The 15,361-nt window shown below is 39.2% G+C and overlaps 1 protein-coding gene across 1 annotated transcript in view; it reads left to right on the top strand.

Moving 5' to 3' along the window:
- LOC139732400 (PGAP2-interacting protein-like) overlaps nucleotides 1-15,361 on the top strand; it is a 30,509-nt gene that overhangs the window by 7,185 nt on the left and 7,963 nt on the right. Inside the window, exons 2-12 of the mRNA XM_071643265.1 lie at nucleotides 2,477-2,789; nucleotides 4,519-4,673; nucleotides 5,466-5,646; nucleotides 6,089-6,213; nucleotides 6,905-7,097; nucleotides 7,572-7,732; nucleotides 8,342-8,527; nucleotides 10,173-10,308; nucleotides 10,893-11,099; nucleotides 11,666-11,753; nucleotides 15,018-15,065. Of these exons, the coding sequence (XP_071499366.1) occupies nucleotides 2,477-2,789; nucleotides 4,519-4,673; nucleotides 5,466-5,646; nucleotides 6,089-6,213; nucleotides 6,905-7,097; nucleotides 7,572-7,732; nucleotides 8,342-8,527; nucleotides 10,173-10,308; nucleotides 10,893-11,099; nucleotides 11,666-11,753; nucleotides 15,018-15,065 (1,793 nt within the window). The remainder of the gene's footprint in view (nucleotides 1-2,476; nucleotides 2,790-4,518; nucleotides 4,674-5,465; nucleotides 5,647-6,088; nucleotides 6,214-6,904; nucleotides 7,098-7,571; nucleotides 7,733-8,341; nucleotides 8,528-10,172; nucleotides 10,309-10,892; nucleotides 11,100-11,665; nucleotides 11,754-15,017; nucleotides 15,066-15,361) is intronic.

Below are 15,361 nucleotides of genomic sequence, written 5' to 3' on the forward strand. Positions count from 1 at the left end.
CATGTGCGCCCGCTATTTTCATGTGCTTTTGCAATGGGAATTGGCGCTTACGCAATGTTCGCGAGACCTGTGAAGCCATTCAGCTGAAGATCGCGGAGTACGCGTGCATTGCATAGGGATTGTACAACATGCCGCAAGCAGAGCTACTGCGGCGCATATCGGCCAAAATTGTGCCGGGTTTTGCCCTGGTAAATCATGAAAACTGCGTTTGTCATTGGTCAAATTTTTTAATGAAAACAATAGCATTAATGAATAATCTTGTCTATGATATATGAAATGGTTGAAAATAATTAGCCTGATTTGTTTACTGTGTGGAAAAACCCTTAAACTGCTGCAAACAGGATATTTTACTCTAGTGGCGCACAGAACGCTCAGTGCGCACTTCACTGCGCGCTGAGCACATAAGAATGGATTGGCTTTGACTTTTGATGAGGATGTGTGGGAAAACGCGAAAATTCGATGTTCATTAATGGTTTTAATCAGGACAAAATTTCGAATGAATATTTCAACCGAATCGTAATGTAATGTCTATGGAAGGTTCTAAAAGGCTTCGTACAACACGGTGTTCAATACAACTCGGTTTGCGTGCATTGTCAATGCAAAAACAGCGGTCGATCTCAATATGGAGCGTTACCGCGGGGAGCTGAAACGAGGCCACGCAAGTTCGACGTTGATATTTTTGCACTGAAACTTCGAATCGAAAAGGGAACAACGGCATTTGATAGTGCTGGATTTTCTCAATCATGTAGGTCAAGTTTTTACGTGAAGTTCAGTGTTAAATATTCTTATCAAGCAAATAAAGATTAGGCGGTCGATGTGTAGTAGGTCCAACCATACTAGGCGACTGGGAAAGTTTAGTGCACATGCACTAGTGCAGTGGTACTGCCCTACTGCTACTGCACTGGTTATTGGGAGTTGTTCATTTTTAATGTGGCCTTCCCCTACATATGTAGATATACAGAGTGGTCTAGTTCACTACATGTACACTAGAACATTTCTACTCACTACATAGATTGTAGAGAACAGAGTATCGGAAGAAGTCAGTTGTGGCATGCTGCTCAGGAGTCCAGATCAGTGGCGGATCCAGAGGGGGGCACACTGGGTGTGCCCCCTCTTTATTTTTTGTTAAAACAAAAGAAATGAAAAGAAAAAAAATGGGGGTGCATAAGCCCCCCCACTTTCTGGATCCGCCCCTGCAGATTGGGGCATGCTACTTGACTGTCTTTAATTGCAATTATGAGTACAATTTTGATTATCGTACTATAGAGTAAAAGCCCCAATTTTCGGCCGGCCTCCAAAAATCCGGACACTTATCACTTATCACTACTGTCACAACACACGCATATCACATCGTTTCACATACTAGCTGGCACACTCGTTCACCACAGGAAAATGCCCGAGTCACCTCCAAATAATGTTATCTGTCACCTCTCTATTGGCATACCATGTGTACATGCATCTTCACTGCATATCAAGTTTATGGAGGTGTACAGAGAGAAGGGGAGGATGTCCCCCCCCCCCCCATGTAAGCGAGGAAGCTTTCGCATTTTCAGTATTAAAACTCAGCAATCTGGTGCACACTTTTGGTGGAATATTTTGGACATTTTCAGTCATTTTGTTCAAACCTCTCAAGCATGTTACCAGATACAAAATCAGTCAAAAAAATGCTAGAGAAAAAAGATAGATAAGAATTAGCCAATTAAGCTTTAAAAATCGGGGGGGGGGGGGGGGGGGAACCTCATCCCCATCTGATGTAATGTGCTACATGTTTCACAAACTGTACATTGTAAATGGTTATGTTGTGACTGATACTGTATCAGCATGCTTGCATCAGTATACAAATTGTACTTACCATACAAAGGTTTTTCATTTTATTAATCTTTCAGGTTACAAATTTTTCCATCATTTATACATTGTACAAAACTCTTGAACAATTACTATGAAGCCTACAATTTTATTTCTATCACAAATTGACTGTCTTGTGTTGAACTTCTATCTTGCAATCAAATAGAATGTAAAATTGTGTGAAATATTGAATATGGAACACTGAATAGATTTTTTAAAAGTAATACTTTGGAGTATTGTACATATATGTGAATAGTCTTATCATTAAAATATGTTCTTTTGAAAAAGTGGACCTCTTAGGAAAAGTGGACCTCCCCCCCCCCCCCTGCACAAACAGAGCATCTATGTTACCATTGTCTGCAATTGTGCTCATACAACAATGACTGAAACAAAAATAAACAAACCTGTAAATTATTCTTTTTTATTATTACAATTTTCCAGAAGATTTATCATGCAATTGCTGTATGAAATATCACCAGATATGATATTGATTATTATTGATCAAGGCTTTCATGTGTAATATTTTGTTCTTTGAGTTGAAGTGGTATCTATATTTGCATAGCTCAAAGCTGCTTCTTTTCATACTGTGACAGTGGTACTCCAATGTGTGTTTTCTGTTTGGCTACAACAGGGTTCATCTTCTGGAGCGTTCTCCATGGCTTTGCTCCCATGGTGTGGTTCTATCCACTCAACCTGCTTGAAATCTCGGGCTATGAGGCTCTTGCGGTCGTGTGGTTTTCTCCGCTCTTGTGTGCCATACCTCCAGTCTTCTCAGCTCTCCAGACCAGGTTGGGGCTGTTTCTGCTGCGAGCAGTAGTCATAGCCAGCGTCGCTTCATTCCAGGCACCCACGACCCTCCAGCGGTTGGTTGTCCTCACTGTTGGCAACTTTGCCCTGCCTTTACTGTGGTGTGCAACATGGTGGCATAAAACAACACAACAGAGGTATGTTGAGAACAGACACACACACACACTCACATTGAACAGACATCATGCACATGAATTGGGTTGTCTGTCCAAGTGTATCTTCAGATTTTTTTTTTCTTCTTTTTTTCAATCACTCTGAATGCACCCGTCAGCTATTCTTCAAATTTATTATGAGGATCTATAATGACAGGACAGTTCAGCTATGAAATTATGGCGAAGTATTCAAAGGGATGGTACAGTATTGGTGGAGATGAGAATTGGGCTTTCAACTTTTTGCGAGATACCAAGAAAACACTTACATAATATAGTACAGAGCATACCATTTTAAGAGGAATTCAAAGTTTATTTGCTGAAAATCAAGTTTGGAATGACTGAAACATCCAAAAACAAAGTAAAACAAAGCGATCGTAATAAAGTGTGGGTCCCACACTTTATTAGAATCGCCCTTTTTAGCTCACCTGAGCCAAAGGCTCAAGTGAGCTACTGCGATCGCCCTTCGTCCAGCGTCCGTCGTGCGTAAATTTTTACATTTTCATCTTCTTCTTGAAAACCCCAAGACCGATTTTCATCAAACTTGGCAGGTAGCATCCCTAGGGGGATAGAAGGGGGGTGGGGAGGGGTTCTGATGGGGCCTAAATTGTACATTTTCATCTGCTTCTTGAGAACCCCATGACCCATTTTCACCAAACTTAGCAGGTAGCATCCCTAGGGGGTTAGGATCTCAATTTGTTAAAATGGGCACCATGCCCCACCCAGGGGGCCCCCAGGGGGCCCAAACCCCCCAAAATGAAGGAATCTTAAAAAATCTTCTCTAGAATCAGAAGTTATAGAGCTAAGTTAATACTATGAGTGAGTACATTAATGACTGTAGTTCCAAGTTTGTTATAGCAGATCCAGGGGTGCCCCTCTTGGGGCGGGGGTTGGTTGGGAAGGTCCAAATAGGGGCCTGAATTGTACATTTTATCTTCTTCCTGAAAACCTCATGATGGATTTTCGTCAAACTTGGCAGGTAGCATTCCTAGGGGGTCAGGATCTCAATTTATCAAAATGGGCACCATGCCCCACCTAGAGGGCCCCAGGGGCCCCCAATCCCCCCAAATTAAGGAATCTTTAAAAATTTGGGCCCTTATTGTACATTTTCATCTTCTACTTGAGAATGCCTGGTCAGATTTTGGTAGAGCTGTGAATAATTTAAATTAGTGACTGCGTGAAAGGTGAACTTGCAATACTCAGGTGAGCGCTAGACCCGCAGGTCTCTTGTTTGGATATCTCAGCCATTTCGAAACAAATTTTCATCAAATAAACGTTGAATTCCTCATAGAATTACATGCTCTTTCATATTTCATAAGAAATTTCTCATTATCTCACCAAAAAATGATAGAAACCTGAAATTACGTCTCAACCAAAACTATACGATCCCTTTAAAATTATAAACTACAGCAAACTCATGCACAAAAGGTCAGGGTAAGATGCTCAAAAATAAAGTTAAATGCAAGTGCAGTTAAATTGGTGTGGTTTGACATCAGTTCAGTGACCATCCTTTGGGAAAATTGAAAAAGTGAACAAGGTCCACAAAATGAATAAACTCAAAGGTAAGCAATAGGTTGAGACAAAATTGATACAGATGCAAACGTTGTAGACTAGCAATGAGGGTTTAGGATATCTGACACATGAATGTTGAAAGTAAATCATCATTCTGTGAACTACGAGTAGGTGATTAATCACTGTTCTTGCCCTTCTTCCACAGAGTAATTTCGTTTTGGGGCTCCATGCTAGGCTTCCTAGCCCTCCTCGCCTCCAGGATCTGGTTTGTGTCCATTAACCCCACGTGGAGTGACACCAGAAGCAACAACGTCATCATCAGCCTTGGAGTCGTAGCGATACTCGAGAGATACTTTGCAGGTGCCTCCTGTAGATCTGTCATTAAAGTCTGTATCTTGCCTTTAAGATTGATTCTTCATGTACAAGCTGCCACATTAAAGTATTTGCTGACATTCAGACTGGTTTTACAGCACCGTTATTGTGTGCCCAAATTGGCTGAAATTTTCTGTTTCTGCCTTGCATTGTCATCCTTTCAAACCAAATAACTCTTTCGGGCAACTTCCGTCTCTGTTGATTTTTTTTTTGTTTTACCCACAATCATGTGGCTTGAATGTGAGAAATGATATGTTTGGCACTCAAGGGTTCATGCAAGAAGTTGTACCTAATTCTACCCTACTAGGGAATTCTTTCTAGAAAATGTTTAACAAATACATGTAAGATGTCCTTTTCTTAAAGTTGCTGTTTACCTTTGGGAACAGTGATTTAAAAAATTTTCAAGATATGACATTTAATGCATATGTGTCGGTCTGTTGTACCACAAAACATCCTATCATATAAAATTTTCGCAATAAAGCCTAAAATATAAGGAGATATCTGTATTTTTCTCAATAAACTGTAACTGTAGACGGTTTAGTCTGAAAGCATTTTTATTTTAATATTGTTCACATTTTGTATATTAATAATACCGTGTACTGAACATCGATTTTACCGATTCAAATTTTTACAGTGGTTGTTTCTATTCCTAACTCACATTTTAGAACTATTTTAAAGCACTAATGCTGGGTTTCTGTTTCATCTGCAAATGGTAAATTATGCCTTTAAATGTTGTGATGTGTTTGTATGTACCTTTTTGCTTTTCCTGCTGGTCTGTAGCTGAATTTCCTAGTCCATCGCCAAAGCCAAATGAGACTACTGCTCCATACTGGAAGTCTGTGGGTCTTGGATTCGGTAGTTTGCTTTTTCTGACCCACTGGATCTTTGGAGAGGTTTCCGTTGTGAGCCGGTGGGCAGTTATTGGGCAGCCTTTCTCGGGACCTCACCCTTTTCCCGCAGGGTAGGCTCAACTGTGATTGCTTTCATAAAAGTATAATTTTCTTGTGAGTTAACTAAAAAAAAAATTCAAATGTTATCCTATGAATAAGGACAACATCAACGTAATCCCAGCTTATGTCATTTCCGATTTCAAAGGGAGCTGATGAATATTCGTTTTTCTCTTTCTTGTCGTCATTCCTAGTCACTTAATGGAGGCAGATATGTTGAAAAAAACAGTCATGATTATTTATGCGTTGCTAATTGCCTGTTGACTGACATTTCCTGTATGAATATTTCTTGAAATAAGGTGATGATCTGGTATATTGCAATGCATTGTACAGAATAATACATAGATACTGGCATCTTTCATTTTCATGTGCTGAATACTCAAAATTAATCGAGTGGTGATTTCTGTCAGAAATTAAACTCTGGTGTCATATTCTTCACTTGTGAATTTGCTGCAGTGCGGCAGTGTTTCTAGAAGTCATCACTGGCCTGCTGCTATCTACCAAGCTAGACATGGTCACAAACTTCCTGTGGATCTGGTTCATTGGAGGGCACACAGCCCTGGGGCTGTACTACTTTTCAGGCAAGCATCACTGTTATTTTAACTCTCAGGCCACCACGTGGTCCCCGCTTCTTTCTCCAATTCTTTGCCTATTTTCTTGTGAGTCAGTAGAACAGATACGATGAGTTTGTAGGCCATTTGTTGTACTTGGTATCCTGGAATGTGACGTCAAAAGTTATCTTGCTCTATAAATGTGTGTGCATAGGGCAATATTGCCCTTTTGTACTTTACTTCTATATTATTATGTAGCGGATGATTTACTGCTGTGATACACAGTATGAGTAACCGTCCATGATGAAACGAAGAAGACAAATGCTCAATATTATTGTATTATGTTGTAAAAGTATTGTGATTAAAGAAATAACAATTTTCCCTTAGCATCTTCTGTGTTGCATCAGGCAAATTCCTGTTAAATTGGGTAGCACATAATTTATGTGGCAGATATTTACCTAGCAATGTTTTACATATATATGCATATTCCAAAAGCTAGCTGTATGCAAGCGTGACATGTAAGAATGAGTGGCATGTGATAGTAACTAATCACAAGCATCAGGAAAGAAGACATTTTAAAACTGTCATTTTGTTACAGATTTGATTCGGCAAGTGATATATTGCAAGATATTCCGTGTGGTTTAATATTTAAGCACACAATGAGTGAGTACAATATGATTGAAGCCAGTCTCATGGGCAGCTGGATTGTTCCTCCCTCCAGGTTTCTTTTCCTTTGCCTGCGGCCTCCTCTTAAGCCTCTTCATCATGTCTGCCTGGCCTGAGATGAGTGACCGGCTAACCAGCTGCCCTCCCTTCAAGACGCTGACCATGGCCATGGGCACCTACCTGGTGGAGATGCTGTTCTTGGTCTGGACAGTGGCCTTTAACTTTGTACCTGGAGGCTATCTCACCAGGTATTATTGACAACATTTGATACAGACAACTCCAGCCTCAAGAAGTATGGATGTTGATAAATTCCCAGCGTCATGATCAATATTTTCTGGCTCATGAACAGGAGGTAAATGATAAAAAAATGATGGTCTATTGCAAGATTGTTACCAAAAAAAAAAAATAAAGTGCAATGTTGTAAAATGCCAATGACCTTGATAAAAGCTCAAATTCAATTGCTGTAGCAGTGACGATAGCATTGGTGGTTACACTGCATTCTTAAATGGTACGTTTGTTTTTTTCAAACCTTGTGCTTCCAATGATCTTCTGATGCAAGTGTAACCTTTTTCTTTTTTTATGCCTCTGCCATGAAATGTTGTTCTATCGCAGGATTCTGTTAGAATCACAAATAGAAAAATTAGGTAATACATTCTGGATTTTTTTTTTTCTTTAAAGACATACATGTTTTGCAGTTGTTTCTCTCTCACCTTTCTTCACAGGGAACAGAGCGTCATCCTCCTTGTGTTCTGTGTCTTCACTGTGGGCAATGTCTTGAGGAAAGGTTCCCCCCGAAACCTGGAAGAGAAGGACAGTACCCATCTAGGCTTCACCAATCTGGATGGGACGGGTTGCTACCAGGCATTTGCTGACGTAAAGATTTGTGAGTGATATTCAAATCGCCAGGAGTCACCAACTGTGAACCATCCTTTCATATGAAATTTGACTTACAAAATATTTACTGTTTAAGTTATTTATATGAAAATCAATATGTATATCAGATATGTAAAGGCTGATTACGTTCATGTATGGCCAATATCCTTCTGGCACACTGTATAGTATCTTGGTATGTGATAAATGTTTTAAATTGCCATCCAAGGCAGTAGACTACAGAATAACCTGGTGGATAAAATGTTCTTATCAGGCATGATATTTTCAAGATTGAAATCTAATTTCAGATTTTTTTTTTCTCAAGTCTACACACATTTTGCTTTTTCCATGGATCAAAATCAACTGAAAATTTTGATTTCTGATTTTTTCAACAAACCTCAATATCATCCCTGTCTTATGCAAAGAGATGATTACATCTATTTATTATATCTTTCTCCTCTTTTTAAGTACAAGTTCATTTTTTTTGGGGGGGGGGATGATATATGGTTATCAATGTATAAATCTTTAATTTGACTAAAAAATGACTTTGTCAGCCCCCATGGTTTGTAAAAATGTGCGATACAAAGTACTGACGTTGGGCATTATTGCTGTTACTTTGCAGTGGTCATCCTGATAGCTATAGTTGGAATTGTGGGGTTTGCAGTCCGCCTTCCCGTTCACACCAGGATGGGACTGAAGAAGTTTGAGCAAAAGCAGTTCACCAGCGCAATTTGGACGGCACACTTCATGTACGACAACGATGGCTGGCCCAGCTATGAGAGAGCAGCACAACTCCTGGAAGATACAGGTTTGATATCAGGATGAGAGAGAGAGGAAGGGAGGAATATATTTTTTAACAGTCATTGTATTTCTTTCTTTTTTTTGGGGGGGGGGGGAAAATACCTACTTTAAGTGAGAGCATTTTACTTTGCGAAGGCTTCTTGATGTTATGCAGTATTTAGTACCTTGGTTTACCGACTAAAAATCTGCCATTTTGTGTGTGTGTGTGTTTTTTTTTTTAAGTGCTTCAATGTGGGTTATCAATTGCTACATTTTGATCACCATGATAGCAGTGTGTAAGCACACATACAATGTATTACTAAGAGAATGAGGTGAAGCTACACAGCGCTGTAACTCTGTGGTATTACGGCACTCCGAGTTACAGCTTGCGGCATCCTGTTGAAGATAACTTTCAGAAAACATAGGATGAAATCAAGCACCTGCCATACCCTTTGACCAGCACTGCATCGAAAATGACATTACATGTACTGTATACACCATACATTTTTAATACTGAGTGTAATTTTTCGCGAATTGGAACTTGGCGACAATTTTGTGAGTAGTTAAATTTGCTATAATAAAGTAATGGAGTCAAAAGGGGCCTGAGCTTTCGATCCTAGCAGAATCTGTGTCAGAGGCAAAATGACAAACAGGCAGGGAAAGCAATCACATATAAGGACTTCACACAACAAGAACAGTCAGGGACGGGCTAGGGACACAGAACAAAGAAAACAAAAGTGAAGGGTTGGTGGTCATGGGCAAGGAGCCCAACAGGTAAAGGGAGGGGGATCAGAGCAGGAGGGTGGACAGACAAAAGGCAGAGGAGGGTCAGTGAAGATCCCGAGGACCAAGGGGGGCAACCTTTGAAGGATAAAGATGAACAGGGAGGCAACATCAAACAAGATGAGGAACAACAGAGGGATAAAGAAAGGAAAGGAGTGGAATAGCGACAGCAAGTGGGAGGTTGGGGGGGGGGGGAGGCTGAGCAAGCAGCAAGCCCTAATGAGGTGTTCCAAGAGGAGGCAACAAAATAAAAGTGAGAGTCAACCAAAAAATACAAGTTATCAAACATATCAAAGCATATATACAGTATTGATAATATACAGTATTGATAATATAATAATAACAATAATGATTTTGATAATAGAAATGAAAATGATAATTGGGAAAAAACGTAAGCAATGAACGGAGAAATGTACGTATGCACGTCACAGTCATGTCAAGATCAGAGTCGATATTTTCGTGTGGTGTTAAATTTGTGAATATCACCAAACTTGCAAAATTCACGAAAATGAAAATCTTGCGAAATAAATGGCATGTACAGTAATTGCATGCCTAACTTTGTATTGAACAACTGTTTGTGCTGATTAGATACATACTTTCCTTTCATCATATTGTGCTTCATTGCTGATGTTATCATGAATGTTATTGACATTATTTCATCGCGTAAATAGTTGTACATGCAACCTTGGAATCCTTTATCATTGTGAATTATCATCATATGAAAGTTGCATGATTGTGTCATAACAAAGAGTGGAGGAAGTGTGATGTTTTCTGTGCTGGCCTACCAATATACCCGTCCTGAAAGATTGTGTTTCTGCTTTATACAGTAGCTATCCATGCTCATGCCCCCGCTCATTGTTCCCTGATCTTTTGTGATTCTTTCAACACAGGAGCAGATGTAATTGCACTACTCGAGGCAGACGCCTCCAAACCATTCCTGGGTCATAATGATATAAGCATGTGGCTGGGGGAAAGACTAAACATGTATGATGACTTCGGACCTGCCACCAAGAAACACACCTGGGGGTCAGTATGAATGGAAAAAAAAACAAAAAGTTTCATTTAAATACCCGAACATCAAAAGTATAGTTCCAGCACTTCCATATAAATATAACTACAGTACATGTGTGTATGTCTTAATATATTGAGTTCTTCAGATTCAAGTAATCCTCTCCAAAAAGGCACTAAAGTACTGTTGAAATGTCACATGGAAGATTATTATTGCTGTGAAAAACACACACATTTTATATGTATATATATATATTTTTTTTTTTTCTTCTTAACGTAGCTTCAAAGAATGGATATTCACGTAACCTCCATGGGTTTCCATTACTGACAGATGCAAGAACAGTATGCAGCATGTTTGTTAATTGCCATGTATGGTCACCATACCATTTACCATGACCATAGGGCTCACAATCGAGTCATCAATTTGACAATACCATAAGCTCTGAGTGTGGAGTGCTCATGACTAGATTCACAAGAAAACTTGGCTAATAGTCCTAGGGTTTGGTTTATGATCTATTGACTATGTATTCTAGATAATGATTTTTTTTTCTCTCTCTTTCTCTTTCTTCCCCCCCCCCCCCCCTTTTTTTGTCTCTGAGTAGAAGTCTGATCTTGTCTCGTTTCCCCTTTGTGAAGTCAGAACACCATCTCCTCCCCTCCCCCCATGGGGAACTCGCCCCCGGAGTCAGCGCCACAGTCAACATCTCGGGCACCCTGGTGGATTTCGTTGTCACCCACATGGGGAACGATGACGACGACCTGGATCGGAAGGAGCAGACGACCTACATTGCAAACATCACCAGGAAAAGGTAGGCATCATGTGTCACGAAGTCAAGTGCAAACAGTCTGTGTTGTTTGGTGCATTTAGTTGTTTTTTCCGTGGATGATTTATTACAGTAGACTCCTGTTATATTGAAGTCTTCAGGACCAGGCAGTTTTCATTCGTTGTATCAAAATTTTGTTATAACCGAACAAATAAACAGTAAGAATACATAAAGTAGATAATGTTGTGGCCTGAATTTTCACTTCGTTATAAGAGGAATTTCGTTAATGGGAGTGTACTGTATTTTGATTTCTGTATTTAGCACCTGACTGTTTAGCCCATGCACTGCTTGCTCTTCTCTGTTGCAGTAATCCCTCCTAGAAGAAATACAAAGATAGCCTAGAGCTGACCTCTGTGGAGGAATGAACATTAGACTGAATTACAAGATTTCTAGTAATTGAACAGGCTTCAATCTGTAGTCCTAACAGAGCAAGAAAGCTCAACCCATGGCATGTTTTGCAAATGTTTGATATTCCCCTACTTGATAAATCCCTCTCCTGTTTAGACAACAGAAGAAACCCTAAAATTGAGATTCTTCTGTTTTCTTTCCAGTAAAAACCCAGTTGTTTTCATGGGTTATGTGACGTCAAAGCCAGAGAGCAGAGACTACAAAAAACTGACAACATTTGGCAAATTGAAGGTAAGTGAAAAGGCTAGTAGGCAGTGTTCATAGTGCATTATTGTAAAACGAGTCTGTCAATCTGTATTTTTACCTGTTCTATGATAAATTGTACATTGGATGATATTTGTTGGCTCATATATTCAATTCCAGTTGTACTCGAAAACATATATCCTATTTTCATGCTCGCTTAATGTGGAAAGTTCTGTTGCATAGTATGTGCACAGTTTGTGTTTGTACCGACTACCAAAATCTTGTAGGTATGTTTTTGCGGTGCCAGTGTCTTGTAGAAATGTGTTTCTGTAGTGTATTACATGAGAATGTTTGACACTGCATGTAGGGTATGTTTAACACGTATGGTGAAGCAACAAGTGTTTTGTTAGAAATCACAAGTTCAAGCAATGTCTCAAAAAAATGTCTTGAAAAGCACATAAGTCCTCTCTATAGTTAGAAGTTACAACCAGCCTCTGTAAGTCACACTTAGTTTGAGAGATGAAAAATGCTTTAATTACAACAAAACACAAGACACCGTTCACTTTTCCACATACAACAACTCCATTGGCATCAACAGTTTCTGTGTGCATGTAATTTGGCCAAATTACAGACACTTAAAGTCATGGACCCAGTTTGCTAATTTCCATTCTCTGTGATCGCGATTGTGCCATAATTTCAGCAAAACTTGGTGAGCCTGTATGACAATTTTCTTGGGGCTGTATGTTGGTTGCTGTTCACCCATTTCCAGTAAAATTTGGATTTGATGTATATGTAGCTGAGACGATATATAGTATTGCTTTTATTTTTTTGTCAAATGCCAACATCCTGGTGAAATTTTTAGTTTGAAAGAGGATTTGCAAATCGATCCAGGCCATTTTTTAGTTTAATATTGAGTAAAGCCATATGATTTAGTGCCACATGTTTGTGTGGGAGGGAGGGAGAGATAAATAAGTTCATCATCCATAGGAAAATGTTGCCAAAAAGTGAAGTACCGTCATCCTGGTAACGCATCGTACTAGTATGTCAAAAGAGAAGGAATAAGCAATTTGGTGAAAGTTGATGTTTGAGGCTATGAAGTTGAGAAATAGCTGCTGTTTCACCAAATGTACAGAGAAAAGCTGAGAAGGTAGTCCAGTGAGGATGCATTGCTGAAATGTGTCTCTCACAAAATAGAATCAAATCACGCTATTGCCGCTGTATATTAATTGTAGAAATGCAAGTTCCTTAACCCTATTCTAACTGGGCTATTTGAGACCAAGTTTTTACTTGACCCCCCCCCCCCCCCCCCCTTCAGATCTCAGCCACCAATCACGCGATCGCCGCGAAATTTTGCCTGCACATAGAGCTGGATGACAACTACAAGATTATATGGTCACACAATAGAAAAAATTTGATTTTATATTTTTCAATGAATTAATTATGCAAATTTACGCATGAAATCATATTTTCACCTATAACTCCATTAAAAAGATTAGAGGATTGCTAAATTTTTGTGTCAGAGTTCCTCGAGACACATCAAACAATTTTCTTGTAAAAAAATAGCGCAATCAAAATGAGTTTCTTTTGTTTTTTATTGTTTTGCTAATTTCTTATTTATTTTACTGTTTTTTTGACCTTTTGTTTTTTTGTGTTTTTTTTGCCAAAATTTGTTGCAGGCACTTTTTCAAGCTTATCTACATTAGAATTGATTAATTTCAATGGTTAAAAGTTGAAATAAACTAATTTATATAAAACAAAAAAACACAATTTGCATTGGATTTGCCCATGAAATCATGAATTTGAGCTGTTTTCGGGTAGACATACATATGCAAAACATTGCGTAACTTCAGAACGGTGTACCCGGACGTCACAAATTTGGTCTCAAAATATGCGGGAGACTTCAATGAAAAAAGTCATGAAATGACGCGGCAAAATCTTTGCGCGTTGCGGAATCGGGGCGCGAAATGTCGAGGGGGGCGGGCAATTTGACCCCCCCCCCCATTAGAATAGGGTTAAACATCCCTTTACTGGTGTATAAACGTCGCCATATATCATATCTGCTGTAAAAGTCTACAACGTGTCTGAACTGTTGTGCACTGGTAGAATACCCAGGCTTGGCAACAAAAAGAAAAATGTAATGTGCCAAGAAACGTCGGGGGTGCTTGTACTCATAAACACATTGAGCATGCAATGTACATAAATTCATCATGTACTTGTATAAACTTAATCATTACAGGTGCTAGGCAAGGTCATGCAAATACAGTGACTGTGACTTTAACTACAAAATCATTGACATGTACATGCTAAAAGTCTAATAAACAGTAACTACAAGTAATGTGCTGTTACCATGAGAACATACATTCTGCTTCTTATCGAAATGATATTTGCACAACTACACATCATGATTACATATGCCACAAAATTGCTACAGAAACACCGAAGGGGTAGGTCAGTCCACAAGATTTTGTATGAAAAAGTCATGTTGCCTTGGCAACATATTTCTTGACACTCAAAGAAAGTGTGTTACACCACACAGTGTGTCGATATTTTCCTCTTCTGTGTCGTTTGATTTTGAATATAACCAGACAGGTTGAACATTTAGTGAAAACATTTGTTTCAACCTTCTTTCTACCAACCAACCTACCACCTAATGAAACACTGCCAATTACAATTAGATATATTCTGACATAGGTGTGAATGCTGACTATACAGTTGTTCTCTGATGGTGGATTTGTATCTATCAGATTGACCATACAAACAGTGATGCATGGATTGCATTTGTTTGGAAAACGGAAAATCAGTGGTGAATAAGTTTGTGGCCCAACTTTTAATTTGATTTCTGTGTTTTGTGCTAGTAAGATCAAGATATAGCGATCTTAGAAGCTGGATTTAGCTATATTTCGTTCAGAGTATCTATCATGTCTTTGTTGAGTATGTACTGTATGTTTGTTGTAGCATTTGCATGGTGTTCAAAATGTGGAACATTGCATTAGTTGATTTGTTTGGTTTTTTTATTTGTACAGGATGATGTGTGATAAAACTGAATGAGAAACGAAAGTGAAATAACATGCTAAAGAGAGGAAGAGGTTTTAACATAAACCATGATTCAAATCCCTTACAGTATGATTTATGTAGAAGAAAGGCAATGCAAATGTTTTCATATAAGTTCAAATTCATGCAGCCATGCTGTTGCATTGTATATGCATAGCATTTCACGTTACACATTCAGCTAGTTGACTTATTGCTGAATGGAAACACAAGATTATTATCACAGAAACTGGTGAGGATGACTTTCTCATGTATGATGCTTAGGCCCTTGATGTCAGGCAAGAAGATCCACAGGATGGCCCAGCTGAAGCGGTAACAGTCCCAAGGATTTGCAGGATCCTGCATCATCCTTTCATTTTTATTTCATTTTATTTTTTAAATCAAATCCTTCCTCCTTTCCTAACACCCTCCTTTTCTCATGCACTTTCAATTCTCCACCAGTGAGGAGTGAATTCCACAGTTGTGGGTGCACGTCAGGAGCTAGACACCCACGAGTCTTACAATGCACAAGTTATACTGCTCATGAGACATGCAGCCCATGGGCTAGACTCTAAGTGAAAAAGGCTCACGAGTTCGACATCAAGTACAATAGGCCCATGCGCTATACG

This window comes from Diadema antillarum, unplaced genomic scaffold (assembly GCF_040938485.1).
Source record: "Diadema antillarum isolate AM-2024a unplaced genomic scaffold, OU_Dant_1.0 seq00000420_RagTag, whole genome shotgun sequence".
NCBI lineage: Eukaryota > Metazoa > Echinodermata > Echinoidea > Diadematoida > Diadematidae > Diadema > Diadema antillarum.